At 37.1% G+C, this 15,141-nt stretch overlaps 1 protein-coding gene across 1 annotated transcript in view; it reads right to left on the bottom strand.

Annotated features, from left to right (window-relative positions):
• The window catches only part of CNTNAP2 (contactin associated protein 2), a gene marked incomplete at both ends in the record, with an annotated part of 1,080,529 nt that overhangs the window by 774,983 nt on the left and 290,405 nt on the right, over positions 1-15,141 (bottom strand). Inside the window, one exon of the mRNA XM_081243680.1 lies at positions 950-1,153. Coding sequence (XP_081099806.1) covers positions 950-1,153 — 204 coding nt within the window. The remainder of the gene's footprint in view (positions 1-949; positions 1,154-15,141) is intronic.

Below are 15,141 nucleotides of genomic sequence, written 5' to 3'. Positions count from 1 at the left end.
AAATCATTACAAATGATACTGAATTTACCACCAGAATCATCTCCCAAGTGGATCAATTTCTCTACATGTCCACTGATAGCCACCTTCTGCAAGCAGTGCTGTCTCTCACTGTACCAAGCAGTGTTGTCTCTCACTGTCTCTCACTGTACCAGACTCTCATGTTGATGCAAGTGTTTTCTCCTACAGAAGTCTCAGTACATTAAAAAAAATAAGATCATGATGCTATAGTTTAAAGCCTACTAATAGCTTCCCATTCTTAAAATAATATCTAAACCTTTTACCATGCCCTAAGGATACTACAGTATTTCAACAATCCTCAATGTTTGCATTTCATCTTTTACCCTACTTACTCATTACAAATATCCACACCAGCCTTTTCCTGTTCCTTGAGCATGTCAGGTCTTAGTCTTTCGTGATTCCCTCCTCTCAATTAACCTTCTCTCAGATATTTTTAGGGCTTGTTTTTGTCATCACTGAAATCTCAGCATGAATATCTTCTCAGGGAGGACTTTCTTCACTACATATTCTAATGTTGACCCATCTTGCCTATGCAATATCCTTTATATATTAACCTATTGAATTGATTTCATACTCCTCATCATTATTTGAAGTCATTTCTTTGGATTTAGTTGTTTTATAAAGCTAGTAATAGATAATATAGTGTCTGATGCCTCCACTGTGTCATAAACTTCATGAACTCAAAGAACTCCATTTTTTTCACCCCTGTATCCTAGATGCTCATATAGTACCTGCAGAGTACAGGTGTTTAATACATATTTTTGAATGAATAAGTATATCAATATATATCAACCACTATGAATTAAAACTGGATTGACAATATAATGTGAACTCTTTTTGTAATTTACATTTTAAGGATTAAAGACTATTAGCATTTAACTAATGGGAAGACTAATAAATGAAAAGAATGGTGCCAAAGGTCAGGACATACCTAGGTTTAAACTGAAGACCAGCTTGGCTTTTCTCAGTTCCAAAGTAATATAATCCCCTTGCTGTCCTTCCCCGTGCAAGAGTACCCCTTCACTTTCGGAGGTTTTAAATTTCAAAGCAATGACATCTTTCAGTGTTTTCATCTTCTTGTTTCTGAATCTATATGGTAACACAACATGACCATCAAAGTTGATAACATCAGCCCCTGAAAGAAGAAATAAATAATATGTTAGTTTAATTATTGTATGTTGCCATCCAGTGTGAAGTATATCTTCTTTCAGTGAGTGTCTACACAGAATAAATGAGAAAAAAATGTTTTTTTCCTGAAAACTCTTTAGCCCTGGGTTCTTGTTCTATTTCTTATTTTGGTTGATTGTGTGTCCTGAAGTGGATTTTATGGGAAGTACTCATAAAGAATGATCACAGAAACCTTTATCAATATAAATTGTAATACTAATAACATAAATTCCATCAATGACTTACACGCTTCAAATTTTTAACTTAGAAGTTTGGAGTTTACTTGAAAAAAGTAAAATTTTTAATCCCTGAGATATTATGAGATTTTATTATTTTCCTTCCTAAATGAGGCTGAGTGTTTATGATTTCAAATATATATCAATATTTTGCTCACAATTTTTATTTTCCATAACAATGAAGGATCTTGGAATGCAGGGTTTATGGTATACTCATTTTTCTAATGGTTTTTATATTCTACTACAGTTTCACTTAACTTTATGGTAGTGCCTAGATATAGTGTACTGAACTTTAAGAAGGTTTTACCATTTGCTTCTAGGACTCATGTCTGTCTCAAATTCCTTGTTAGCCCCTTGCCTTTGGAATGGAGAATTGGGTTGCCCATGTTTTCAACTACACTAAACAAAGACATCCTCACCCATATAATTAGAAGAACAAGTATCTAGCCTATACTATGATAAGAGTAGTTCTAATTTGATTTTAGGGAATTTCATTGAAGACATGAAATATAAACTTCTTTAGAAATGTGAACAATTTTTTCACCATGCTCAGAAACAAGGGATGGTGGGCAATAGTTTAATAATTGCTACTTATTCACACCAGAAATAGCAAATGAGATGATTTTATTTATTACACACTGTTGGTTAGTGGGTTGCCAACCCATGGAATGGGTCAATGATGAACTGTAATCATTCAGATCAAATTTTAAGTACAAATAGAAGCTTAGTTACCATAATTAGACCTTTATCATTAAAAATACTTTTAGCTCTTAATATTAAATTGTAGAGAATCTAGACAAATTGGACAGTTCTAATTATCTTAGAATTATAAGCCAGGATGAAGCTGCCTCTCAGTTTGGGGTGAGGTCTTGCCAAAGAATCCACAGGGAGACATTGGAGAAAAATAATAGCAAGTTTAAAGCCTGTCAGAGAAATATCTTCTCATTACATGTCCTAGTTCTCTGGCACTGGTTTACTTCAATCAGCACGGGGAATACTTTGGATCCCGGTAACAGTAACAATAGCACGCTACATCATGGCAGCCTAGGCGGAGGAGCAGAGCTACCATAGGTATATTCACTCTTTCTGGGCAGTACTTGCCAGTATAAGTTTTGCTATTAACTAATTCTATAAAGTGAATTGATATAAATACAGTTATTTCAAATATTGTTTAGAATATCTCTAACTTTTCCCTTCAAATCATCAATAGATTTTGAATATTTAAAAATATCCTACCACTGCAAACATTTATGTTTTTAAGTAATAGTTCAGAGAATTGTTACATTCTAAAAAGTTCACAAAGAAAAATATAACTTGGAATTTTGTTTTAATTCTTATAGTCAGTAATTTACTATAAGACTTTGTATAATCATAAAAATTTTCTTAATCAACAGAATTCTCTTCTGAGAGTGTGAATCACAGAGGTTTATTTACTATGGAGGAAAAAAAGCAGCCATTAAATTTTGGCTTCTGCTAACACTGCAAAGCCAATTAGATTTTAGCTTAATCATCTATACTGTCACAACTGAATTCCAATTGCAATATCTTTATCATCTGTGATGAGAGATAAAACAGAGAAAATGTGGAATCTGATTATTGGATCCCAGGTTGAATTTATAATCCAGCAGCTGGTTGAAATGACTTTTTGTCTTGAAAAGTGCATAAACAAAAAGTCAGAAGGAGGGAGTAAATGCTGAATTCCAGAAAGTAATTTTGCAGTCAATTTCATATCAATGACAGTCGTTTTATACACCTTCAATATATATTAATTGACAAAAAATATTCCCCATTCATCTCTTAGGAAGTAAATGTTCCTGAAGCTTAGACAGAGGAAAGAATTCACCCCTCCCCCATTTCCTCCTAACTCAAAATATACATTCAGGTCCAGGTACAGAATAGTGACTTATGCAAATGTTGATGCCTTTCTTCCTTACTTTTAGGGCAATGAAATAAGTGACAAGAAGGATGGTCATCATTTAGACAGTCCTAGGATGTTAAAAAAAACACACAAGGAATGTTTTTCATGAGGACCAAACCTCATTTTACAAATAGTAAGTGGTCAGTGGTCGGTTGAGAAACTAATAAAAATGCTCTGCAAGCCAGATCACTCACATCACAAAATCCAAAGTGTTCTTCTAGGAATGGGTTAAATGCTTGCACAATATTAGCATGTGGATGTGAACTCAGAGCTGGCTTTGAAATTACAAAATTCCTAGAAATCTATGGTGTATAATTTATACATAAGCACACACCATACACTTTTAAGAGAGTCTGGGATATTGTAAAATCCATCAGAGTTTAGTTCCATTTCCTACAAAATACATTACAATTTCATTTGACATCTAATAGTATGTTGTGCTTATTTGGGGACAAGCCATATTTTTTCCCCTATTACCCTGATTGCTTTTCACTCCCTAGAACAAAGTTTTCTATGCAGTGATTAAATATGTGTGGTTGAACTGTTTAAGCAATCTGAACAACACTATGGCTAGTCAAAAAGTGAATGCAAAATCACAGTGGTTCCATGATTTTGTTTCTAACAATAACTCAGAGAGCTGGTAATGTGCCCAATTCATCAAATCGTCACAGCAGAGAAGGTTTTTATTTTAAAACATTTCATTGTTACTTAGTCTTTACTTTCTGAATTTGGAGATACTCAGATGAGATATTTTGGAAAATTGTTTATCATCTAAAGATTTTATTATTTTAAAAAAGTACTTTTGCTAATTTTTACTACAAATGTAATATATGTTTATTGTTAAAAAGAAATGAACAATACAGAAATATAGAATGTAGAATGCGAATCCCAAAAACAAGAGAACACCAGTCTTAATGGGTAACCAGTGTTGATGGTGTGTCATTCTAGATTTTATGCATCTATCTCTCTATCTAATGGATGGAATAATGCAAGAATCTATACATTATTACATATACGTGTGTGTGTGTAATTAGAGAGAGAGAGGAAGGGAAAGAGAAAGGAGAATGTCATTTCATTTAATTTTGGTTCAAAATGTATAATAATAGCTTGAGCTTTGGGCAATCTATTTATAATGTGGGGAAATTGTAGGTTTTAGCAAATTAGTATGTTTTATTGAGTTTCGTGCAGCAAGGCACTTACATAAAGTAAGAATATATATAATTAGAAATGTAATTTATGCTATTTATTTGAAAAAATTAAAAATGTATTTGAAAATAGCACCACAATGTAAACAAATAAGTACTTAGGAATTACTTTTGATTTCTTGTTTTCTCATAAATGTTTCATTTTCATATAGAAAATTGAGAATAATAGGAAGGTTTAAAGAAGAAAATTAAAAGGACATAATTCTATTTTCATGAAATAACTACTGATAACTTACATTTCTGATTATTTTAATTTGTATATATGTAATGTATATGTATGTACATAGATACACAGAAGGATCATACTCTATATAGTTTTGTTACTAAACACTATAGTTTGTTTTTTTTCAATCTCATATATTGTTTTTCCCAAAACAGGATTTTAATTAGCTAAAAATATACCATCATTAGGATGTCCAGTTTCTTCAATAAGAATCTGTTTTGCAGTTTTCTTTTTAATAAACTTTTTATTTTGGAATAATTTTTGATTTAGTGAAAAGTTGCAAAGATAGAACAGTCAGTTCCCACACACCCTCCACCCAGTTTCTTCTAATGTTAACATTTTACATAACCGGTACATTTGTCTAATCTAAGACATAACTTAGGTATAACACTATTCACTGAAATACGGACTATATTTGGATTTCACCAGTTTTCACAAATGTTTTTGTTTGTTTGTTTTTCCTATTCCAGGATCCAGTCCAGGATCTCACGTTGCATTTCGTCATTATATTTCCTTAGTTTCCTTCAACTCCTCCAATCTGTGATGTTTTCTCAGCCTGTCTTTCATAACTTTGACACTTTAGAAGAGTACTGGTCAGGTATTTTGTAGAATCCTTCTCATTCTGGCTTGGTCTGGAGATTTCTTATGACTAGACTGGTGTAGTCTGGGGAGAAAACCACAGAGTTGGGGTGTCCTCAGCACTTCCTCTCAGGGGAGGCACGATTTCAACATGACTTTCCACTTGTGATAGTGGTCAAGGTGATGTCTGCCGAGTTTCTTCACTGCAAGGTTACTATTTTTCCTTTTCCATACTTTATTCTGTGGAATGGAGTCACCAAGTCCAGCCCATGTTTAAGGTAAGGGGAATTAAGTTCTACCTCCTGGAGGGGGAGTATCTACATATACTATTTAGAATTCTTCTGTAAAGAAGATTTCTTCTATTTATTCATTCATTCATTCAATCATTTATTTATATAATTATGGGATTGTGCATGTTTATTTATTCTTTGAGTTTAATTCAATACTTATCATTATTCATATTCTTCCAGCTTTGCCATTGGGAGCTCTTTCAGGTTGGTTCCTGTGTCTCTTTGACAGGTGTGGCCCCTGCTGCTTCCTCTTCCCCCTCCCCTTTTCCCCCTCCCCCTTTCCCCCCTCCTCCCCCTTCTCTCCCCTCCTCCTCTCCCCCTTCCCCCTCCTCCTCTCCCCCTTCCCCACCTCCTCCTTCCCCCTCCTCCTCTCCCCCTCCTCCTCTCTCCCTTCCCCCTCCTCTTCTCCCCCTTCCCCCTCCTCCTCTCCCTCTTCCCCCTCTTCCCCCTTCTCAAGCCTCCCTCTCCTCTTCCTAGTCCTCCTCATCCTCTTCCTTTTTCCTCTTTCTCTTCTCTCTTTCTGTCACTATATGATGCCCTAAGCTTATCTTGCACTTTTCCTGCCCCAGACCTAGAATCAGCCATTTTCCCAAGGAACCCCCATTTCTTTTTTTTTTTTTTGCAGTACGCGGGCCTCTCACTGTTGTGGCCTCTCCCGTTACGGAGCACAGGCTCCGGACGCGCAGGCTCAGCGGCCATGGCTCACGGGCCCAGCTGCTCCACGGCATGTGGGATCTTCCCGGACCAGGGCGCGAACCCGTGTCCCCTGCATCAGCAGGCGGACTCTCAACCACTGCACCACCAGGGGAGCCCCCCATTTCTTTTATTGTACAATGGCCCTGAGAAGCTTGCAGGTTTTTTATTTTTTCACTTTGCACACAATAAATTTTCTACAAATATAGTTATCATCTATATGATCTATTCTTCCACAAAATAAGTAAATTATTCAGAAAAAAAGGACAAAAACTTATAAAATGTTTCTTAGTTATCTATTTCATAAGGATTTACAAGGATTTTGAAGCTCTTTTCATGTTAATCAAATGTTTTTGCATAAACAGTGACTTAAAAGCAATAATGATAATTGCTAATATGTGTTTATGTGATTACTGATTACTCCTTAAATAAATTTGATTATTAATATTTAAGTGGTAATGCATAAGCCCTAATATTTTAAAATAATTTTGTTTTATTTTCATGAAATTAATATGTACTCACTGTAAAAAATTTATGTCATGTTAAGAAAGCAAAAAAGTAATCAATTTAAATGAGTTACAATCACACCACATAGATATTAAAATACTTTTTGTACATCTGTCTAAGGAATTTGTGGTTTTCTACAAATAGCAACATTTTCTACAAATCCAAACATTTCTATTGATATAATGAGCATTCTTGTAGTGAGACTCTTGAGCACTGGAACAATTATTTTCTGACCTTAAATTTCTAAAGTGTTTAATTAAAGCATTTGAATTGCTTAGTTAAAGATATCAGTAGAGATGTATGTTAATGAGGTAGTGTGAAATCTAACATTATGTAATTTATATAAATACCCAAGTCACTTTCAAGAGTGAAATATTTCTCTGAAACTAAAGTTGAAAAATACTACAAGGTACCATTTGCTTAGTTTTGTAAATTTTTACATAGATGCACATCTATGTATTGTTTCTCTTTTTTTTTAAAGTCAGATGTCAATATTCTAGATATGTCTATCTAGACCTTTCTTTACAAAATAGCACATCTGCCATCTTCATCTCTAGCTACTTACTTACTGGTCTTCCTCTTCATAGCATTTATCTCTACCTACTACCTGATATATTGACGGGCTCATGAATTTACAGCATGCCTCCACCTCCAAGAATGTATACGCATCAGAGACTTTATTTTACTCCACCCTGAAGCTCAGTACTACAACAGTGGGTAAGTCAATATTCGTTAAGTATTTGTTGAATGATTGCATGTTGTCATGCACACTCAAAGCACTGGATTAAAGTAGAATAAACTTCTTTAAACTTTTTCTTTAAAAATCTGAATCACTAGATTGGAAGAAATTTCAAGAATCACTCTGATCCACCCTTGGTGCCACAACTACTAATATAACCAAGGTTTCAATTGTTAGAGAAAAAGAATGGTAATTTCGTGTTACTTTTTTTGTGGTGGGGGGAAAAATTCATGCCATTATTATTAATTGACTCAGTGTTATTTAATTGACAGACATTAACTCTAGTGGAACCGAGTCCATTTCATCTCCTCTGCAGACTGTTTCTGATTAATCTCCTTCTTCTAACCTACTGCCCTTTCCTTTCAATATATCTGTGGTTTAAATGTAAATAGATAGTTTAAATAGATTCTAAAATATCAATAACAGCTAATTTAGAGTAGTAGCAGCAAATGAGCCTCCTTCAAATCCTTTAAAATATAATGTAGAGACAGACTTAAAATAATCACTTTTACTTTGGGAAAAATAAAACAAAATAAAAACCATAAAGGCTCTTTCATAAAGGCCATCATCTCACATTTTGTGCAATATTTCTCCTTAAAATGTGTTGCTTTCCCCTTAAGAGCTTGATAACTCGTGGTAGGACAAGAACAATCACATCAGAGAAGTCTGATTTCATTTATCCACAACACTGGGACTCCAGTATCCAGCTGCCTGAAAGACTGATCCACATGGACCTTCCACAGGCATATCTAACTCTACCTGCCCAACACATAATTCTTTCTCTGGGTCTTACTGCTCCTGTTCTTATATCCATTATCCAGTCACTTAAGACAGAGCTCTGGGCCTTTCCTTAGCTCCTCCCTTTCTCATGCACCTATGTTCCATCAGTTCCAAGTCCAGTGAAATTTAGCATGTCTGTGTTTTTCAAACACATAGCTGACTTTTTATATGCACTGCCACCAGGCTCCCATCACCTCACATACTGTCTATTGCATTAAAATTGTGAATGAGCAACTCCCACCCTCCAGTCTTATTCCCCTTAAATTTACCCTCCACACTGAAGCTAGTAAGATCTTTCTGAAATAAACTCTTTTACTGAAAAACTCTCCAGTGTGGCCTGCAAGACCGTCAGTGATAGAGCTCCTGCCTTCCTGACACCCTCACATTTTAGCACCATCTTTCTCCTTAAGTGCTGCTGATGGTAAAACCAACTAAATTCCTTGCTAATTTCACCTAGTGCCTTTCCTTGTGGTAAGCTCACTTCTTTCAATGAACAGCTATTTTTAAAAAATCTAGTTTAAGTTTAGGCATCCTCCAAGCTTCAGATAAAGCTCACCTACTAGAAAGGTTTCCTTGTGTGAAACAGCCCTCACCTATTGCTCCACGGCACCCTTGGATACTTTTATCGTATCCCTTCTCATCTTATATTGAAATTATCTCTTTATGGGTCTGATTTCCTCTGGAACTTTAAACTTTCCTAAGGTACAGTAGACTCTGGTTTGTTCCACTTTGTATTTCTCACACAATAAACACTACTTAAACTGATTTAAATATAATTGGTATTTGAGCTGCATGCACCCCAATGTTCATTGCAATACTGTTTACAATAGCCAAGTCATGGAAACAACCTAAATGTCCATCGACAGATGAATGGATAAAGAAGATGTGGTACATATGTACAGCGGAATACTACTCAGCCATAAAAAAGAATGAAATGATGCCATTTATAGCAACATGGACCTAAAAATTATCATACTAAGTAACCAGAGAAAGACAAATATCATATGATATCCCTTATATGTGGAATCTAAAAAAATGATACAAATGAACTTATTTACAAAACAGAAAGAGACTCACAGACTTAGAAAACAAACTTATGGTTACCAAAGGGGAGAAAGAGGGGAGGGATAAATTAGGAGGCTGGGATTAACATAGACATACTACTATATATAAAGAATAGATAACCAACAAGGACCTACTGTATAGCACAGGAAACTATACTCAATGTCTTGTACTAACCTGTAAGGCAAAAGAACCTGAAAAGGAATATATATATTACTGAATCACTGTGCTGTACACCTGAAACTAACATGATATTCTAAACCAACCATACTGCAATGAAAAAAATTAAAAAAAAACCATAATTGGTATTTGAGACAACATGGCAGAAGGGGCATTCCTCTGTTCTCATTTTCCTTCAAAACCATACCTGGTGCAAGTAGTTTTCTCTCCAAGAGTACAGACTTATGCATATTTTAATGACAGGCATTTATATAAATATTACAGGGCTTCCCTGGTGGCGCAGTGGTTAAGAATCTGCCTGCCAATGCAGGGGACACGGGTTTGAGCCCTGGTCCGGGAAGATCCCACATGCCACGGAGCAACTAAGCCCATGCGCCACAACTACTGAGCGTGCGCTCTAGAGCCCACGAGCCACAACTACTGAGCCTGCGTGCTGCAACTACTGAAGCCTGAACGCCTAGAGCCCGTGCTCCGCAACAATAGAAGTCACCACAACCAGAAGCCCGTGTACCACAAGGAAGAGTAACCCCCACTCGCGGCAACTAGAGAAAACCCACGTGCAGCAACAAACACCCAATGTAGCCAAAAACAAATGAATAAAATAAATTTATAAAAAAAATATTACAACTGTGTGTTTCTGATATGGATAAATACTTTAAAACTTGAAATGCTTTCATTACACTCATACTGGAGTTATTATTTTTTAAATTTTATTATTAATTTTTTTTGTGGTACGCGGGCCTCTCACCGTTGTGGCCTCTCCTGTTGCGGAGCACAGGCTCCGGACGCGCAGGCCCAGCGGCCATGGCTCACGGGCCTAGCCGCTCCGCTGTATGTGGGATCCTCCCGGTCTGGGGCACGAACCCGTGTCCCCTGCATTGGCAGGTGGACTCTCAACCACTGCGCCACCAGGGAAGCCCCTGGAGTTATTTTTTAATAAGTCAAAAATGAAAACATTTAACTGTAGTATGAGTTGAAATACAAAATATATCTTTTCCTTTTAATTTAATGCATTTAAGGGAAATAGTCATTCATTCACACACACACACACACACACACACACACACACACACACACTCCCGCACAGAGGACATCAGAAAATCAGGGTGCTCCACTTCTGAACAGGATTATAGCTCTAATACATCTAGTAATACAGAGATAATAAGCAATTTCTGAAAATTAGCACTAAAAATGAGCATAAAATCTATTGTAGGAAATCCATGTGGAAGCTATTTTTTTTTTTTTTTTTTTGCTGTACGTGGGCCTCTCACTGCTGTGGCCTCTCCCGTTGCGGAGCACAGGCTCTGGACATGCAGGTTCAGCGGCCATGGCTCACGGGCCCAGCCGCTCCGTGGCATGTGGGATCTTCCCGGACCGGGGCACAAACCCGTGTCCCCTGCATCGGCAGGCAGACTCTCAACCACTGCACCACCAGGGAAGCCCTGGAAGCTATTTTTATTTATTTTTGTAAATCGAAAAGTCAAGCAAATTAGACTTGCCTTCTCTGTGATAATATTACTGTTTACTGAAAATAGCTCTACAGCTTTTCACCATATACAATCTATTTCTCTGCTAAGGAGACTATCTAGAATTGCAAGCCCTAAGTAAATATCTCACAGATGAGGAAAGGAACCAGACATCAAGAAATCCCCCAGAATGTCTTTTAAAATAAATTATTCTTAACATTTATTTCAGATTTTCTGTATCATTACTCAGTTAAACTTACTTCTACTTCTAGTTCCACTGAAAACATTACTGTCAGTGTTGGACCCAAATTTCAACACTATATTGGCTAAGGGATGGCAGGTTGATTTAGGGACTTGTTTTGAGGCATTGTTTTCATGGTAATTTATACAATACTGAGGAAAAGATAAACTATCCAGATAAGTAAAAGGGGAATGGTGGAAGGGGTGTCAACACCCCAGCAATTTCTCCAAGCTACCACAGCTGGCTTCCACTTTCCCCTCGGTATTAACCACATCTTCTGTCTTCTGTACTTTGATGTGTTGACACGTGGGGCCTTGCTGACCCTGGGGGCACTGCCCCTCCCAGGGTGAGCCAATTCCTGCAAACACACTCTCCTAATACAAACCAACCAATCAAAACTCCACAACCCAGCTACCTCCTCTCTCTGGTTGTCACACTCCAGGCCACTATCCATCTGCCCTAATCACCCCAGGCTCAGGTACCAAACAAGGGAAGCCCCTGTGCTGCAGAGCCTCTGAGATAATTCAAACTAGCCAACCCTAAACCTGCTTACTCAGCCTCATCCATTCCTTCCTGTGGAAACCACAATAAAGGCTCTTTCCTGCCCTCCCCCTTCTCCTCTGACCTCCCCATCCCCCCACGGTGGATGTGCCCTCTCCTCTCAGGAACTGTTAGTAATAAACTACCTTTTCAATGGCAGCTGTTTCCTGATATGTTGGCCTTATGATACCTCAAATAATCTATATTCTGAAATATTTTCTACAGTAAATTCCCTTATTATATCTTAGAAATGAAAAACATTTAAAATTTGGTCAAACAAGGAAAAAATCTTAAAATTACTGGCAAGACTTATTCCATAGATCTGAAAAAAAGTGAATCTGAGAAATCATTTTGAAATGTCTGATATCAACTAGAATTCATCAAAATATCTTCTACATCCGTATCACTGCACCAAGAAAGTGGGGCAATGGAGGTAAAGAGGTGAGTTTTAAGAAAGAACTCATAGATGAATTCCCCTGTTAAAAGAGAATTAAGATTAAGAAAAATCCAGACAGATAGGGGAAGAGCATATGCGGTTGCCTTAAAGAGCCCAGTAGTTCTGCCTAACTTTAATACATAAGGGTCATGAATCCAGGCAGGGTTAGAATTGGAAGATGAAGGATCTACTACTTCATATGGAAGATCTTGGTCTAAGTGTGAAAAGATGGTGCCCTGAGGGGAAGGCACAAGAGCAGATCTACATCTTGGGAAGATAATGCCTGTGTTGATGTGGCAGAACAGGTGGATTAGAAGAGAGTGCAGAGGCAGAAAGAGCAAAGACCTCCCTCAAAGCAGATGACCATCTGATCCTGTTCATAAAGGTTATACAAAGCCAGAATGCAGAAGCTAACTGTGTCATTAAAGAACGCAAAGCTTTCTGATGATGCATGGTTGCTACCCAGGATATCAAAGCAGTTAAGGCTTCTACAGTGACTGAAGAATTTCAGATGAATACTTACTATCATGGTTTTCTCCAAAGATATGACAAATCCAATATCATAAAAGCACTAGGAATTTTAGTGGAATTGAAACTACCCTAAAAACAAACCCAAAATGTCAAAAATTCTTCTTTGAAATATGTTAAATATTTGGATTCACTTATTTGTACCACCTTAATTTTTAGATGGAATCTCAGAGGTCTGCCATCTTTAGCTATCACACATTTTAATGCTCTATCTCATTCAATTCCATGTCTTAAAAAATTGACATTAATCTAAAAATGTAAAATCAGTGTTTTTCCAAACAGCAGATACTTCCCCAACAACTCCTACAAAGTTTCCTGGACAAGTAGCAATATGTAATAGTAAAAATGGTCATTTTTATTTATTTTACTCTCTGTACTTTCCTGAAAGCCAAATGAACTGGTACAAATGATTTGCACTTACTTGCAAGAAACTGGGACATAACGCTTAGAATGTCTTGAGTTCATGCACAGGATGTAGTACATTACAGCTTCATTTTATTTTGGGTTTGATTTCACACACCTCTGGGTGAATCTTTTATTTCAACCATAAAACAGGATTAATAAAGCTCAGAATGCATACATGTTGTGACATAATGTGTTCTTTCTGCTCCTCTACAGCAGCGGGGTCCTGTCTGATAAAATACTAAATGGTACTCCGTGACCCCGCCATCAACACACCAAAGTGACTTAGGCACTGGAGGGAATCTGATTCACTGGGAACGTGGGTGCCGCCCATTACTTGGTGACAGCCACACGCCCACTGAGGCCCTGGTGAGCAGGCTGAATTAATTCACTTCCGTAAATGAGCAAAGTTCCCAGCACTTGTGCAGAGAATCAGCCCTGACGGGGCTAAAATAATTGGAAGCTGCTCAAATTAGGAACTTCACTGGTCAGAGGGAACAAGCAGTTCATACAGATCAGTGATGCTAGCTTGTTGTAAAACCATGGAGCTCCACTGATCTGTGTATGATTTTCTGACTTTTGATGGAGATAGGGGTAACAGACACAATATTCTCCTTGATTAAAACTCAACAGGGAAAAGATGCTAAATTAATGTCTAAGAAGCTTGGTCTGGCTAGTGGAAAAACAATAGGGAGTATTTGGGATGTATTATGGGCGTAAGGGAGGTAGTCTCTCTCCACCTGTAGCAAACTGAAGCTATGCAGCAATTCTGGGGTTATTCAAACATTCAATTTTCTAGGAAACTCAGAAATCCAACATTTTAATGAAATCTCCTCTGCTTTAGCAGGCGCTGCTACTAGTACTCTACAGATATGTTTTTTTTTTTGGCCACACATCACTTTAAACTTGAATACTGTCAAAATATAAGACTAAGTAGATCATAAGAAGACTGAACAATTAATCTTCCACGATACCATAATCTACCTGTGAATTACTGCAGTATGTATCAGCAAGAAATTTTATTTCTTAAAAAGCAAATTCCTTAGAAAATAAGTCAGTTAGTGCTAAATAGAGAGTGAATGGTTAAAAAAAAACCCTAATTTTAATGGTATAATAGGATACAAAGATATACCACTCTATGCTACCATAAAACTACAGGCAAATATTACACTAAACGTTGGAAGGAGGGAAGGAAGGAAGGAAATGAGGAAAGGAGGGAGGGAGGGAGAAAACAAAATAAATCTGAGCTTCATTCACTGAGATTTTGGACTTAAGACTCTATCTTAAAAGGAAATATATATATATAAATAAATAAAAATTAAAAAAATATATATATATATTTAAAAGTATTACTGGGAATTCTCTGGTGGTCCAGTGGTAAAGAATCCACCTTGCAATGTAGGGGACTCAGGTTTGATCCCTCGTCAGGGAACTAAGATCCCACATGTGGCAGAGCAAATAAGCCCACGTGCCACAACTACTGAGCTCGTGCACCTCAACTAGAGCCCACCTGTTGCAAACTACAGAGGCTATGTGCCCCACAGCCTGCACAGCACAACTAGATAGAAGCCCACAAACCTCAACAAATATGTCACGTGCCGCAATTAAGACCCGACATAGCCTTAAATAAGTTAAAAAATCTATAAACAATAAATGCTGGAGAGGGTGTGGAGAAAAGGGAACCCTCTTGCACTCTTGGTGGGAATGTAAATTGATACAGCCACTATGGAGAACAGTATGGAGGTTCCTTAAAAAACTAAAAATAGAACTACCATACGACCTAGCAATCCCACTACTGGCATATACCCTGAGAAAACCATAATTCAAAAAGAGTCATGCACCACAATGTTCATTGCAGCACTATTTACAATAGCCAGGACATGGAAGCAACCTAAGTGTCCATCGACAGAGGAATGGATAAAGAAGATGTG

This window comes from Mesoplodon bidens (assembly GCF_964165515.1).
Source record: "Mesoplodon bidens genome assembly, chromosome: 9".
Taxonomy (NCBI): domain Eukaryota; kingdom Metazoa; phylum Chordata; class Mammalia; order Artiodactyla; family Ziphiidae; genus Mesoplodon; species Mesoplodon bidens.
This window is presented reverse-complemented; position numbering and strand designations above follow the sequence as displayed.